General features: G+C 39.4%; 1 protein-coding gene across 1 annotated transcript in view; it reads left to right on the top strand.

The window, feature by feature from the left end:
• The first annotated feature begins 200 nt into the window (after positions 1 to 200).
• The window catches only part of LOC131248784 (uncharacterized), a 41,805-nt gene continuing 24,979 nt past the window's right edge, over positions 201 to 17,026 (top strand). The window contains exon 1 of the mRNA XM_058249238.1: positions 201 to 359. Within this exon, the coding sequence (XP_058105221.1) occupies positions 266 to 359 (94 nt within the window). The 5' untranslated portion in view covers positions 201 to 265. The remainder of the gene's footprint in view (positions 360 to 17,026) is intronic.

Below are 17,026 nucleotides of genomic sequence, written 5' to 3'. Positions count from 1 at the left end.
AGATTCAGTTACGATTCTTTCCCGTGGTATGGTCCACCTAAGATTTGTATCTCCTTCAGTTTTGAAATCATGCCCTAAAATGAGCTTTAAAAATGGATGGACGGTGTAGATGTAAGTAATGTACATCACAGTGGGCTCTACAGTTAGGGCTCCACCGACGTCGGTGGATCCGGGGATCCACCTAAACCACAAGCGAAGTAGGACAGAAAGTCTATAAAATTCACTCTCTTTCCCTATCGCCTTGCCAGATCATCTCCTTGGAATTATGGCTGTCCATCTCTTCAAAGTCGTCTCTCTTCTCCTGTTCGCGGCTCCTCTCCTCTTTCCTTCGATCTATGCCAAGAAAATACAGTACTGCGGTAAGCTCTTCTTCCCTTAAACCCTTCCACTGTCTCCTCGAAACCACTTTTCTTTCCATGGAATTCCATCAATTTTGAAGATGTCCATTGCCTGTGAGAGATCTAAGCCTAGATCTAAGCCTCTCATCAATAATCATCCGAGTTCATAAAATTGGACTAAAAAACGGGTGCCTAGTCCTCCCGACAATCATTCTGTTGGCCTTCCCTCCCCTTGAGATGCTTGGAGAGAAATCCGAAAGAAGGGAAAAACCATACATCTCAAGGGAAAGGTTTTAGAGGGTCCGTCACCCCCGATTTGCGTTGATTCACAATCACGGCTAGCAACAGGACATCCTGTTTCCGAGCAGACCTAAACAGGTTTCTTTTCGTCACCCCCATTCTCGTAAAAATCTAATATATATATTTTTCTTCAATAGATTGTTTGCTTAGATTCTCAACACTTCTCCGTCAAAATACATTTCTTTATTTTTGCAGACATCCGAGAATATATTTCTTCTCCTTGATTCTAATAATAGCAAATATTCAATGCTCATATGCAAGGTCCTTCCATTTTCATTGTTTCACCCCTCAGCGATCCATTCCATTTAATGTTCTTGACAATTGGATCAATTAGACTAAGCCTCAAACATCTAGATTGATGATCGTCTTGGAACCCTTCTGAGTGAGATTTTGATCATGAACCATCACTGGGTTTTGAAGATAAGTGTGATGGACTGGTTGATGGAAGAGATGAACTATAAAATTTTAAAGATAAGGGAGTTCCTATTGGTGCTCCTAGAAGGAAGATTTAATTGGTGATCTTGGAGTGGGCTATGCATCTTCTTGAATTATAAGGGGTTGCTCACCCTTATTTCCTGTTATCATGGGATTTCTTATGCAGGGTGAAACCTAATATGTCTTTATTGGTTTTTGGGTTGAGGTTGCTTTTGCTTGGATGCCTGTAAGTTGGGTAAAATGTAAGTGACTTATAGGGAAGTCACTTACATGCGGTGTTTGGGGGAGGAAATTCACCTGTAAGTCACTTATAGGCAAATCTTCTAGGAAACTGCAGGGGGCTGGGGGTGAGAAGTCACTTCCCTGTAAGTGACTTACAGGTCCAACGTTCGGATTTTTGAAAAGAGGGAAAGGGGGAGAAATGCACCAGCAGCCCACCTGTAATCAACTCCAATCTCTCTCTCTCTCTCTCTCTCTCTCTCTCTCTCTCTCTCTCTCTCGCTCTCTCTACAGACGTCTCTCTCTTTCTCCACAATTGCCGTGCGCCTCTCTTCGGTTGCTTGGGTTACAAGCGTTTTTTTATTTTTATTTTTATTTTTATTTTTTTTTTAATTTTATATATCTTGCTTTTGAATCCGCCCGATTCGGTGAGGCTGTGATAGTGGGGCCCACCTTATGTATTGATATATCCACACCGCCCATTAGTTTTGCAATCTCGTTTTAGGGCTTGGGCCAAAAAATGAGGCAAATCCAAATCTTAGGTGGGTCACATCATAGGAAACGGTGATGATTGGATGTCCACCATTAAAGACTACGTAGGGCCAATCGTTATGTTTATTTGCCATCCAACCTGTTGATAAGGTCACACATACGTAGATAAGGGAAAACATAAATATAAGCTTGATCCAACTCTTTTGCGGCCCATAAAAAATTCTATTGGTGGGCATTTAATTACCGTTGTTTCTTGTGGCGTGGCTCATCTAAGATTTGGAATTTTTTTTTTTTTTGGGGCCATGCCTCATAATGAACTGATGAAACATACATCAAGGCGGGTCCCATGGTCCAGTCCATCATGGTGGGCCATTGCTCTTATATTTTTAATTTTTATTATTTAGCTATTGCCTATTAAGATGGACCATTTTTATTTTATTAAACCATCTTGTGTATGGTCCCATAAGTTCTACAATGATTAGGCTCTATTAAGGCTTTCAAGATTGGTATTGAGTGAGAAAGCCAAGTTGCTTCCAACAATTTGAATCATATACGATCCAACTCTATAAATGAGTTGTTATCAACATCTGCTTTTGGAGTTCTAGCTAATCTAATGTCTTCAATGGCCTCGAAAGAATCCATAGTCTCTTTGTGGGATGTTTCTTTAGTATGTTGCACTATTTTCTTATAGTCATTCTTCTTGTTGTAAATCCGGCGAAGAACCCAATCATCAAGCTACAACAAAAAGATTTCTTAATGAGCCCAATTAAAATTTTCCCATAGTTTCATACCAATTCTTATATTAAGTTATTGCTCTATATTATAGGTATTTTGAATAAGTGGGCCCACTTTTTTGGCTAACTTGATGATTATTTTAGCTTAAGAATTGGCTTAAATATTTATCTAGATGGGCCTAACAAAATTGTATATTTGGTGCCAAGGTTTTTTTAATGTAATCATAACATATTGGAATGATTCCCTACGCTAAACTTGGTTTGATGTGAATATAAAACTTCTTACTTGTAAGTAACTTGAAGGTTACCCAAAAAAAAAAAAAAACCAACTTACCTGTGAGTGACTTACAGCCTACATCCAAACAGATTGCCTGTAAGTGACTTTCACATGTAAGTGACTTACCTGTAAGTCACTTACAACTTAAAGAACTTACAGGCATCCAAACAAAAACAGGCATGTCTCATCATCACCTTGAATTTGTTCTCTTCTTCCTTTTGGTTTGTTGTTGTTGTTGTTCTTTTGTTTTGGAATAAATCGAGTTACATTAAAAAAAATTCCACCAAGGTCACCTACTCTAATACCAATTGCAATTCATTTATGAGATTAATGAGAATCAGTTGGCTGAATCACTAAAAGGTGAAGAAAATACATCACATGAGTATATTAGAGTAGAGAGGGTTAATTGAAATCATTGTTTTGTTACAAGAATCTAAAGAACTTTTAAAAATCAGAAGATTTTGTCTTCTACCCACTGTTTTAAATAGTGAATAGCGTTCACTTCTCTTAAGCATATGGCATAAGCTATGTTGTGTGTTGCATAAGCTACACGCATCTTCTACTTTTTAATTAAAATAATAGGAAAATATGGTTAATGGTAAAAAATGAAGATAAAATAGCAAAAAAATATAGAAGCGATCTAGAAAAAAATATGTTTGATTTTCAAGTAATAGAACATTCAAAACAAGTCTCCCCACAAGACATTGTCATCTAGGTCCCAACTTGGGATGCCAATACATTGACTGTTAAGCGTGCTGATTGCAATGGTCCATAATCAATATTTGTGATTAGCAGCAGGCGAATGGTTCTCATGAGCACGGGATAACCACTGCACGATGGGAATGTTCTACACAACACTGCTGACACTTGGAAGAGCAGCAATGTCATTGACTGTAAGGGCCTGTTTGATTTTCCATTATACATATAAATCATGATAAGTAAATAATTATTACTTTTTCACCTTGTTTAAAAACATGAGAGTAATTCCACCTTGAAAATCGAGACAAAAGTGTTGACATAAATATGTGGACCCCACTATAATGTATATGATATATCCGCCCTATCCATCTATTTTATTAGAACATTTTGGAGCATGAACCGAAAAATGAGGCAGATCCGACACTTAAATGGTCCACACGAAAGGAAACAGTGGCCTTAATTCGTCCAGCATTAAAACTTATTTTCTTCACTGGGCTCACATTGAGGTGTTTTCATCATCTAACCCGTTCATAGGGTCACACAGACATGGATAAGGGGCAAACACAAATATCAGCTCGATCCGAAACTTTTAAGGGCCCCAAGAAGTTTTTAATGGTAGGCGTTTGATTCCCGTTGTTTCTTGTGGTGTGGTCCACTTGAGCTTTAAATCTGCCTCATTTTTTTGCTCATGCCATAAATTCGGTTGGCATAACAAATGAGCGGTGTGGATAAGTAACATACATCTCGATGGACCCCACATTGACGTTGTAAATTTCTCAATTTAAGTGTTAAAAAAGTAAGTTGTCACATCTTGTATTGGGAAAGATGTGGTAATTACCTAGGTAAATAATTATTACCCATTTACATGGTAATTACACTTGAGCCCAAAAATCAAATAGGCCCTAAAGATGAATAGGGCTGGATACCTAATTTCCTCTAATATGCCTTTAAGGATTTTCTCGTTAGGGGTCTGGCTACCCAATTTTTTTTTACTATTTCTTTCATCAATACCAATTAATGGAATCTGGAAATCTAATTCTGGATATTTATGAGGTCATTGGAGATAGCAATAGGTAAGTGCCATTTATTATTTCTAATGGAGGTACTGACTATAAGGTCTTCCTCCACTCTAGATCATAAGAAGCTTTTTTCACCAAAGATGTCTGATCAATCTTCCATTTGGAAACCAAGGATTCTACTCCATAACTTTATTTTGAAGCTGTTGTTCCCAATAAGATTTCTAATGTGATGCTTGACGATATGGCCAACTCAAAATGATGCGCATGACCCTTGAAATGCCAGGAGGGGTATTCACGTCCCATATGGAGGGTTTTTTTTTATTTTTATATTTGTGGTATTTAGCTCGAATCCACTAGAAACTGTTGATGAAAGGAGCAAATTGAAAGAGAGTAGAAACATGTGAGGAAGGACAAAGGGAGAGGATTTGATAATCCTCCTCTAAGAATCATGGATATGAATATCAGTATCGTATCGGCCGATATGGTTGTATCATTTCCGTATCGGCACGAGACAATACATGATATGCCCTATACGAAAAAATTAACCCATATCGGCCGATACGGGGCACATCGGCACTGATATGAGGCCAATACGCCCATAAATGCCCAATTTTGAATTTTTATTTTTTATTTTTCAAAATTTCACTCATATTTCATTTTCTTTTTTCATTTAAACTATGGAAAAATCTTAAAAACTCATTTTAGGCTAGATCTAGACCTATTTTGGAATAAAAAATAAATGATTTGAATGGAATTCAACAAATTGAAGCGAAGTGGACCATTGTGGGAAAAATCGGAAAGAAGGTTAAACCTTCACTTTCTTTTTGTTGTATTTCAATGTAATGGGCCCTAGTTCACCAAATCATGCTTGATTTGTGTTCAATTAAGGCCCATTGAGTTGACTTTCAACAAGACAAATTGATGGGCTACATTCTCATCAAAGAATGGTCTAATACACCATCAAATACATGGTCTAAACACAAAAAAGAATCCCCCCCCCCCCCCATTTTTCTAATAAATTTTCATATTTTATAGCTTTAAAAAAATCTGATCAATACAGGCCGATATGGCCCCGATATCAACACATGACGCCGTACCGTATCAATTTTCCATTGGGTTGATATGCCGATTGACACCGACATTTATAACCATGATAGGAATGCTTTATTTATAAATCTTAGATTACAAGAGAAGCACCGATTAACTATGATGTAATCTAAAAGGATGGATCGATCTACCAAGTTATGGTGCTCTGAAAGACCATCTTAGATTACAAGAGAAGCACCAATTAACAATGTAGTGTGCATCTCAGGTACACCAATGATTGGGAACCCTAACACTCCCTCTCAAGCTTGTGCATTTAGGCCATACATGTCAAGCTTGCCAATAATATCCTATAAGCAAAGGGATGAAGTCACGTTGGTGAGAATATCATCACATTGAAGGATGCAAGCTTTAATCCAGCTTATACACTTTTCTGAAAAAAATGAAGGCTGTTAACACAACAAATAGCGGGTCCAAATTCACTATGTCAAAAGCCTTCCTTAAATCCACCTTAATACACATCCTAAGTGGGCCAATATTTATTGGATGTCACGGATGAGATCAAGGCTAAAGAGGATATTGTTAGAGGACCCGAAACAAAAGCAGATTGGTTCTTGCTGATGATGGATGGCATATTGTTCTTTAATCTTTGGACAATGATTCCAGCTATGATTTTATAAATCTTATTTGTTAACAAAATAGGCCTAAATCAATGGGGCTTTTTGCATGTTTTCTCTTAGGAATTAAGAGCACCGTTTGTGGATTTCACTTGACTGAGCATCTTGGCATTTCTGAAGAAGCCCTTGATAGCTGCACACACATCCCCACCAATAATTGGACAGCATACATATTAAAATGCATATTGAATCCATTTGGCCCAGGGGCTTTGATAATACTTTCAATTTCTCTTAGAGATGTGCTTGCAAATATTGTTACCTTGCACCTGATTAGGGCACGCACATTAATGTGTCTAAGGTCCACATTATGCTGCTGATTTGGGGGCGCCAAAGTATGCTGGAAATACTGAACACAAGTTTGCCAAATATCCTCTTGAGAACTACTAGACTCCCTGCTACATCATAGATACTCCAAATGTGGTTCTTAGTATGTCTTTTCTTTAATTGCAGCATAAAAGAACTTCAAATTTGAGTCTTTCAAGTTGAGGTTCAGGAATCTAGCCTTCAGCTTAACACATTTTCTTCCATGGAAAGCAACAACTCTAATTCGGCTCTGGCTAATCTTTCATGGTTACTGATGCTATCCGACTGGTCAGGATTCATAATCTCTTGAATGCTATTCAGTTTGGCACGAGAGGGATCAACCAGAATAATAACAGAAGGATATGCCATGCTATGTACACAGGCATTCCTTGATTTGAGTATTCCATGCTTCATAACAAGACCCGGTAATTTGCTTTAGAGATTGAAGTAGAGAAGGAGCTTTGCAAGCGGTGCATTCTGCACTGACCTTCATGAAGGTAGGGCATGGTTGGAGAGGCCTAGGTTGAGGAAGTTCATTTTAGAATTTTGAACATTGACAGGGATTGGACATTCACAAGCACCCAATCTAATTAACATTCAATCCTCATGATTCCAGCATAGAATTGGACAAAGAACTTCCTGTCTGAGATCTTAACATCCTGAAGTTCAGCTGCTTCAATACAAGAGTTGAATTCCTCTAGGTGAGAAATTCTAGGAGCTGCACCTTCTCTCTTTCTGTCCATATACCTCATACAATTAAGTTGCCTGCCAGAATTTAGGGATCAGCAGAGCTAGCTGATAAGGATGAGATTTCTTTCCAAAAAACCTTTCTCATAGCTGAGGTTGTTTTCCCCAGCATTTTCAGTATTGATATCAACATGTGTCACACCCTCGAAATACATAAACATATCGGGTATTTCATGTGAAATATCACGTGTATTGCGTGATGTATCGCTATTTTTGACAGACATTGGGAAATTGGTTGAATTTTTCAATGGAACTTCAGGGGATGTTAAAAAAGACATTAATTACATGCTTAGAACTCAAAAATCACAAAAAGCAAGTACACATGATAAGTTTCCTTCATGTAGGGCCCTAAACCATGCAGTGTCTGACGGAAGTGATGCAATATACATAATTATGAGGCATAAATAACATCTGATTAAGCGAACTTTTTTCAAAAAAATATTTTTATTTATTTATTTGATATTTTTAATTAAAAATGTTTCTTTTTCAAAAAGTCCAAAAAGTTCCATCAATCTGTAGATCAACCTCTAAACAGTCTCACATTAATTTTTCCCACCTCTAATTGCATGCTAAATGGGTGAAATCGGAGAAACTCCAAAATTTTCCCAAATTTGAAAATCAGAGCATAAAATCCATGATTGAGCATGCAAAACATTCAAAATCATGGATTACTAACTTCATTCCACAAATTCCAAGCAATTTAAACAAGAGAATAGTTAAAATTTGCAAAAATTCACTGATTGGGTTTCTTGTACCACACGCTTTCCATTTTGATTTCTGCACTCAAATCCCTTTTTCTCTCCTAACAAATGAATAGGATTGGTCGAAATCCCCTTAGCAATGTAATTGTAGAAAAAGAAAAGAAAAGAAAAAATCAATTTTATTTATTTATTTATTTATTTTTTTATTTTTTTGTGGATTTTTGGCAAAATTTTTGGAAGGGGACCGTCACAAGTCCGATATAGTCGATATGTGTGATATTGACCGATATTGGGAAGTTTCCCAACTACAGTCCAGTTTCTGATTGGCATTGTGCAATATTGATGGTATCAGCTGGTCGATATTATCAATACTTCAATCACTGGTGTTCCCTTCCCCATAAATGACAAAGAACATAAATCCTTTTCATTTTCGTGGAAGTTGCAGCACTGTGAATGATTTGCTTATGGGCCTTTAAAAGTGTGACTGATGTATTTGGATCTTAGGATAACCAGATCTTAGCATGAGATGAAAGATCTATGTCAGAGTAATGATACCAAGATGAAGGAAAACAAATCTATGTCAGAGTAATGATACCAAGATGAAGGAAAACAAATCTATGTCAGAGTAATGATACCAAGATGAAGGAAAACTAGCATCATGTCTAATTGTATAGAAATTTGATGCAGACACCAGACCATTCAAAGTATATTAATGCAGGAGGCGTGCGTTACCCTTGTCAATGTGGTTAGATGATGGGTATGGGTCAGGTCCTAGAGATTGAAGACCTTACACTCGTTCGTGACATGTGTAAATTGCTTGAAGGAGATATTTGGACCGTTGGATTGCGATGATGGTGTGATTGAAATGATGGATTGCGACGATGGTGTGATTGGATCGGCAGTGACCATCTGAGGATCAGAATAAAGAATGTCTAATTTCATTATAGCTTCAACCCATAAAAGCCATAAGCCACTGGCCCTACCATGCGTCAGGACACAAAAAATTGGATCATCGCAGCCCACTTTCATTGCGCTATCATTGGGGCCATTTGGGCATCTTGGATTTAAGTTTATCTTATGAATATTTTATTTATTTGAGTTTTGGGACAGTATGTGCATAATTTTTTTGTGTAAATTTTTTTTTTGAAACTTTTTTTTAATAGGGGTATTCTGGTCATTTAGTGTAATTACAAATTTATAAGGGTGTTTTGCTCTAAATCTAATAATGCTATGTTATCTTTATGAAAAGAAAGAGCTTTTGCTTCTTCAAGACCAGACGATTCCGTCTTCGACTTCTAATGATTGGAAGAGGGCGTGAGCCTAGGGAAGTAATTTCTCATCTTCTCCTTCTTCCTCCTTTCTTTTTTTAAGGTATTCTCTTCTTTAAACCTCTTTTCTTCATTTTCTTCTAAATTTTCTAGATCTAGAAGCCAATCATTTTTCTTCTCAATCCAAATCTTGGAAGATTTTTAGCCCCACATTTACATGTTTTGATCTTCTTCAAATCCCATCACCCAAGGCCTTAGATTTGAAGAACCATCAAATCCTATCTTTTACCGGATTCGACTAAATTCAGATTTTAAGGTTCAATACAACATTTTTGTGATGGATGGCCATGATCATTGCGTAATGTTCCTTATTTCCTTCTTGGTTTATGATGTATAATGCTGAATTTTATTGTCAATGCTTGCATAAATCTGCCCCTTTGAAATACCACCTTCATTTTTTTTTTAAATTTTTTTAATTTTTTAATTTTTTATTTTTTTGCATAAATTTGCCACTTTCAAGTATCATATTCATTTAGGGTTGGATTAGGCCGTCCTACACCAATTTTTGGTATCAGAGACTAGGATCTTGTTGGGTCGTCTTAGATCGAGTTATCAAGGATCTATATTTTTATTTTCTAGGATTTCATAATTGCATCATACTAAAAGTCTAGATCCGAAAATTTCCACGTTTGCATCATTTTAAAGGTTAGGATCATCGGTGTCCATAGTCTTGTGTCAAAACACTCCTAAAGTCGTGTTTTAGGAAACCTAAGTTGAGTTTTATAATGATGCAGGAGATGAAATTAAACATGATGTGTGAGATTTCAGGCTTAAAATCACTTTAGTTTAGAAACAATTACACAAATTCCATATCCCACATAAAAAGTCCAAACATTCAAGTAAAGGGGAATCTATGCAGGTCCAGGCCTACACAGGCTAAGACTGGACCAACAAGAAAATGGGCAAATAAATTAGGGCTAATGCAAACTAAGGCTAGAGTTTAGGAAATAAGAATGAAAAGAGGAAAACCAGTGGAAAACCTGACCCGGAAAAAGCTCTTGCGTGTGGACGGTGGCCTGGGGTTGACGCACGTGCGCGGGTGGGCTGGCCGCACGTGTGATAGAAGCCCGCCTTCCCAAAGTGACACCTAGGCCTTGGTCGGCCAGTGGAGACATCCAATCCCTCCAAGTTTGACGACAATTCGACGTAAGGTCGAGGCATAGTGCTCCACCGAAGTTTCAGCCCTCCTACAGGTCCAGATTTTGGAAACTGACTGTAAGGGGATGAATAGCTGCAAAAGCTGGGAAATTCAAAGCAATAATGATGATAGAAGATGAGAGATATGGATGGAAGAGGGTAGGGGCGGATAGGGATAGATGTTGCTTTGCACTACAGTAGTTAACCCTTCGAAGAAGGGAGGGCTTCGCACCCACTTTTGAATTCTTCCACAACTCACGAAGAGAGCAGAAAAATAAAGCAGGAATTTTTATTAAGCTTGAATGAATCAAAAGAACTACAAGGGGTGCCTAATATTTATAGGGAAAACCCTATACCTCAAAACTTGTGCCATGTGCGCAACCTATTACTTGGCGATGAAGTAAACTAAAATAAAAACCAAATAAAGAAATCTAAGGCGTTCATGATGTTCTGAATAATAACAATAAGCAAAACCTAAAATATGAAATCAATCTAATTAGCGGACCATGATCATGAGATCCCATGATGGGCTTTTCTTGATTATCGGGCCCACTCTTTTGAACCAAAACTCCGTCTTCTAGCATGGGGGCCCTCCCTGGACGTCGTCATTGATCCAGATCGACGGTGGGGCCCTCCTTCGTGCGTACGTGCGTAGGGGGCGGCGTGTGTGCGCGTGATGTCCCCATCAATTCTCCCTGGCTGCGAAGATTTTGCCACTGGCGAAATAAAACTCCTGAACCGCTCCAGGATGTCAGGATCAAGTCTCTGAAGCTCCTCAGTGAGCCAGGTGTTGTCTGAAGCTGGGCGTGACTTCCATTTAACCAGGTACTTCTGAAACCCGCCGTCCGACGTTGAAACTATCTGATGGTCCAGGATATCCTCTACTTCTTCTCTGGGTGTGTGAAGGTTAAGTATGGTAGGTAGAGGCTGGGAAGAAAGGTCGGGAAGAGTAGGTATGAGAGGTAGAGGCTGGGAAAATGGATTGGGACGGGTAGGTATGGGAGGTAGAGGCTGGAAAAATGGATCGGGATGGGTAGGAATGAGACATAGAGGCTGGGAAAATGGGTTGGGAGGGGGCCATGGATCAAGGGAAAGGTCTGGGGAATCAGGATGGTTAAGCGAAAGGCTAGACAATGCGTCAATGGCCCCTTGAAATGCAACTAGATCCTCCACATTGAATGTGGGACTAATTCTCATGGAGGGTGGAAGATTTGCCACATACGCATTGAGACCGTTTCGTTTTATAATTTTGACTGGTCCAGCGTTATACACGTGTAATTTTTGAACGGCTCCATGAGGGTACCGCTCTGGCCTGATGCGGATCATGACAGTTCCCTACGTTGAATTCTTTGAAACATTTATGTTGGTCTGCAGAAAGTGAGTAATGTTCATTATTATTCATGATCTTCTGCCTGATTTCTTGATGCCATGAATGAATGTGATGTGCAAAAGACTCTGCAGGCTCTGACGGCCTATGGGACAGTGACATAGGGACAAGATCAATAGGTTTCCCAGGTTAACGACTTCATAAGGACTGAGACCTGTAGACTTATCGACAGAACTATTAAACGCGAACTCAATTATAGGTATTACGGTATCCCATGTTCTGGTGTGCTCTATATCCCTCATAGGGGGTGCACTAGCATGCTCCCTAGGCTGACTTCCAACATTAGGTTTGGTTGCTTGAAAACCAGATCTAACATCAGAGTCTCGGGACTCAAAGCGTCTCGTGACAGAAGACTTTTAGGTAATGCTCCAACTCCTGTACAACTTGGTATGCATAATCCAAGTCACCCACTGTATGATAAGCTCATGCTGCAGATCCATGCGAAGACCCACCTTGAAACGCGCCAGCGTTACCAAGGGATCCTCCTGAATATCACACCGCATCATGTACTCAAATTTTGCAATGTAATCTGCGACCGACATAGATTCTTGGTGTAATGCTTGCCACTGATGTAGGAGCTTTTGACGGTAAGAGAGAGGAAGATATTTTTCCTTTAATAGCTCTATCTCTACCCAATGCGCAACTGGAACACCTCTTGATCTCTCGATCCTACGCTCCGTATTTGTCCAAAACAATTTAGCTTGACCCACAAGCTTATCTTTGCAAACCACACTTGTCAGATCTCAAACATCTCATACCATTCGAAATAATGGTCCATGTCCGCTAACCAATTAAAGAATGCCTTTTGGGTCAAGGCACCCATCAAAACTAGGAGCATCTACTTTAACACTCTTTAAGATCCTCTCATTGGCATTATAACGGTCTTGATACTCGATTGCGAGCTGTGGATTTCACACCCCTCCACGGCCTACCCCTCGGCCACGTGCTCCACCACCTCTACCACAATTTTCTACCCGTTCCTCAACTACTCCCCCTACTTGAGACTGTTCATCCCCTCCAATGTCAGAGATTTCTCTCAGGGACGCTTCTATCTGATCCATACGGGTATTCATGTTCCTAGATTGCGCCTCAATGGTGGCTAAACTTTGGTTGATCGTGTTCATCATCTCAATCAACTGCTCCATGTTCAAGATTGAGTGTAGACCAAACCCTCTACCAGTCTGAGTGGGCATACACTATATGATGGGGACATCACGCGCACACACGCCGCCCCCTACCCATGTAAGCACGAAGGAAGGCCCCACCGTCGATCTGGATCGATGACGATGTCCAGGGAGGGCCCCCATGCTAGAAGACAGAGTTTTGGTTCAAAAGAGTGGGCATGATAATAAAAAAAAGCCCATCATGGGGTCTCATGATCATGACCCGCTAATCGGATTGATTTCATATTTTAGGTTTTGCTTATTATTATTATTTAGAACATCATGAACGTTTTAGATTTCTTTGTTTGGTTTTTATTTTAGTTTACTTCATCGTCAAGTAATAAGTTGCGCACATGGCGTGAGTTTTGGGGTATAGGGTTTTCCCTATAAATATTAGGCAACCCTTGTAGTTCTTTTGATTCATTCAAGTTTAATAAAAATTCCTGTTTTATTTTTCTGCTCTCTTCGTGAGTTGTGGAAGAATTCAAAAGTAGGTGCGAAGCCCTCCCTTCTTTGAAGGGCTAACTACCATGGTGCAAAGCCACATCTATCCCCATCCACCCCTACCCTCTTCCATCCATATCTCTCATCTTCTATCATCATTATTGCTTTGAATTTCCTAGCTTTTGCCGCTATTCATCCCCCTACAGCCAGTTTCCAAAATCTAGACCTGTAGGAGGGCTGAAACTTTGGCGGAGCACTACGCCTCGACCTTAGGTCGGATCGTCGTCAAACTTGGAGGGATTGGAGGTCTCCCCTGGCCGACCAAGGACTAGGTGTCACTTTGGGGAGGCAAGCTTCTATCACACATGCGGCCAGCCCACCCGCGCACGTGCGTCAGCCCCAGGCCACCATCTACATGCAGGAGCTTTTTCCAGGTCAGGTTTTCCACTGGTTTTCCTCTTTTCATTCTTATTTCCTAAACCCTAGCCTTAGTTTGCATTAGCCCTAATTTATTTGCCCCTTTTTTCACCCGAGGGTTCCTTGAATTGAAATTAGGGAATCCATTGGATTAGGGACTGATTTTTATGCATGTGTGGTTGATTTCTATTTCCCATTGAGGATCATTTGGTTTATAATTTTTATTGGTCCAGTCTTAGCCTTTGTAGACCTGGACCCGCATAGATTCCCCTTTACTTGAATGTTTGGACTTTTTATGTGGGATATGGAATTTGTGTAACTGTTTCTGAACTAAAGTGATTTTAAGCTTGAAATCTCACACATCATGTTTAATTTCATGTCCTGCATCAAATTTGGTATCAGAGCCTAGGGTTCTTGTAGGGGAATTCATTACAAGTTTAGGGTTTGGTTGTTTATGTCCGTTACACATCAATTCTCATCATATATGGCTGTTTAGAGGTCCATAAACCCTGACATAAGCTGATGAAATTTTCTGTTATCCCCATATTTGAATTATTTTAGAAATTAACTTAGCTTTCTATTTCTAGGTTTAGAAACTTTCCTTTTCTGTTTTTTAGAAACTAATTTTTTAGAAACTTTCTTAATATGTTTTTAGAAACTAATTTCCTTTCCTTTTTCTCTTTTAGAAACTAGTTTACTTTCCTTTTTCTTTTTTAGAAACTTACTTTTTATTTTTAGAAACTTTCCTTTTTCTTTTTCTTTAGAAACTTGGTTGTTTTTTTTAGAAACTTTTCTAATTTGTTTTTTTCTTTAGAAACTTTTCTAATTTGTTTTTTTAGAAACTTTCATAATTTGTTTTTCTTAGAAACTTTCCTTTTTCGTTTTTATAAACTAGGTTTTTTTTTTTGAAACTTTCCTAACTTGTTTTAAAAACTTTCCTTTTTCGTTTTTAAAAACGAGGTTGTTTCTTTAAAAAAATAAAATAATAAAAATAACAAAAAAAAAAAAAAAATCTTATATTATGACAACTATATTGCTGAATTTTGGCTAGCACCCTACACTAAACATGGAACAACTGCTAGAGTCACTAAACAAGCTGTCCCAGCAGATCGAATCTTGGGGTAAGTGCTTGGAACGAAGCATAGATCAACGCCTTGATCAAATAGAGGCCTCCCTCAGGACAAACCCCACCATTAGGGAAGATGGTCAATCTCAGGCAGGTGGCCAAGGGGATAGACCAATGAATGGAGGTGGCCGAGGAATCAGTCATAGGCGTGCACCCGTACCCCCATCCCATGAGGGACATCAAGATCATTATTTTGAGGGGTACAACATGTGTGGCCTCGTGGCTAGAGAGAGTGCACCAGAGGCTAGTGTAGAGTTACCCACTGAGGCCATTCCGGTAGTGGATGAGTTTCGTGATGTCATTCCTGATGATCTACCGAATGAGTCACCACCTAAGCCTAAGGATGATAAGGGCAAAGGTGTCCTTGGTGCCAATCTTGGCAGTGGTAGTCACTTGAGATGTTATGAGTGCGGAGGTATAGGTTATTTCGCATACCAGTGCACGACAAAGACTCGCGGGAAAGCCTTAGTCATAGACGAGTCAAATGAAAATGTGGATGACGTGGGTGATTATGAAGTTGAGGAATATCACCCAGAGATAGGTGCTCGTGATTATGAAGAAGAACTAGAGGCTACGCCACTAGCCATAGTTAGATGTGCTTTAACGCAGGCCAAGGAGTGATGATTGGTGTAGAAACATAATTTTCTACACGTTTATCAAGAGTGGTGACAAGAATTGCAAAGTCATCGTGAATAGTGGCAGTTGCACCAACGTGGTCTCAACTAGCATAGTCACTCGTTTGGGTTTGAAGTTTGTCTTACACCCTCAACCCAACAAGGTTTCTTGGGTTGACACATCTTCTTTGCCTGTGTCCCAACAATGTTTAGTCCCCATCCAGATCGGTTCATATAGAGACATGTTGTGGTGTGATGTTTTGCCTATGGATGTAGGCCACATCATTCTCGAGAGGCCTTGGTTATATGATAGAGACGTCATGATTTTTGGTCGCTCAAATGTGTGTACATTCATGCATGAGGGCAAGAAAATCAAGATTAATCCGTTGCCACCCAAGAGCCCCATGGATAAGGCTAGGGATGTCAAAACGAGTGAGTCAAGGAAAGAAGAGAGGAAATCCAATCCGAAGTCTCTACATATCGTAAATGCAAAAGAGTTTGAGAAATAGACTGAGGATGATTCGATGGTGTACGCCCTAATTGCTAGAGAAGTTACACCCGAGGTTCATGTAGAGTTACCCCCCGAGGTGACCTTGGTTCTAGAGGAGTACAATGATGTATTCCTTGAGGATTTACAGGATGAGCTTCCACCTATGTGGGAGATCTCGCATGCCATTGATCTTGTCCCGAGGTCTAGTTTACCGAACCTTCCTCATTACAGGATTGTCACGCCCCAAACTCGGAAACCGGGCTCACAAATTGCTGATCGCCGAATCCGGTGCCGACAGCCTCTGTAGTACCTCATTCTCGGCTCCCAACGCGTATGCACCAGATTCCGATCCTGGGATCCTACCAGGAGGATTTTCCATCGTACATTTATCTCATAAGAAGCATAACCATAAGTATACCCAAATCACAACAACATCATCACATATCCACTAACGTAAACATTTGAATACAGTGCTGAAAGAGAAATACATATGTCAAAATCAAAGCTCCAGAAGATGGCTGCACGGTCCAAGCTTAACTCTGTTGCGACCTAATGCCACTTGCATGCATCTATCGTACATAAGCTTATAGAAAGCTTAGAGGGTGATGAAAGTGTGTGCACAAGATAAGTGCCAATTAAGCAATATTAGAGTAATTAGAGTAAGCAATGCAGATCATAATGAGGCAAATACTGAGGAAGTAGTGTAGATCAGCTATGCAATGCGGAGACATAGTAAACCAAGTATTCAATACAATGCCATAAAGAGTCAAGAATCAGATGCTGAGGATGCAATGCAATATGCGGTGCAAATGAAATGACCAAGCTAGAGTGAAGTCGGGATGATAGTACGTAGTATTGCAGGCTATGGGATCCATCACAAGGGAATTCTATCCAAACCAGTCCTATACCTAAATTTAGATAGTCAGACTCAATGT

The sequence above is a fragment of the Magnolia sinica genome, chromosome 6 (genome assembly GCF_029962835.1).
Source record: "Magnolia sinica isolate HGM2019 chromosome 6, MsV1, whole genome shotgun sequence".
Classification (NCBI taxonomy): domain Eukaryota; kingdom Viridiplantae; phylum Streptophyta; class Magnoliopsida; order Magnoliales; family Magnoliaceae; genus Magnolia; species Magnolia sinica.
The sequence above is the reverse complement of the archived record's forward strand: the minus strand, read 5'-3'. Positions and strand labels throughout refer to the sequence as shown.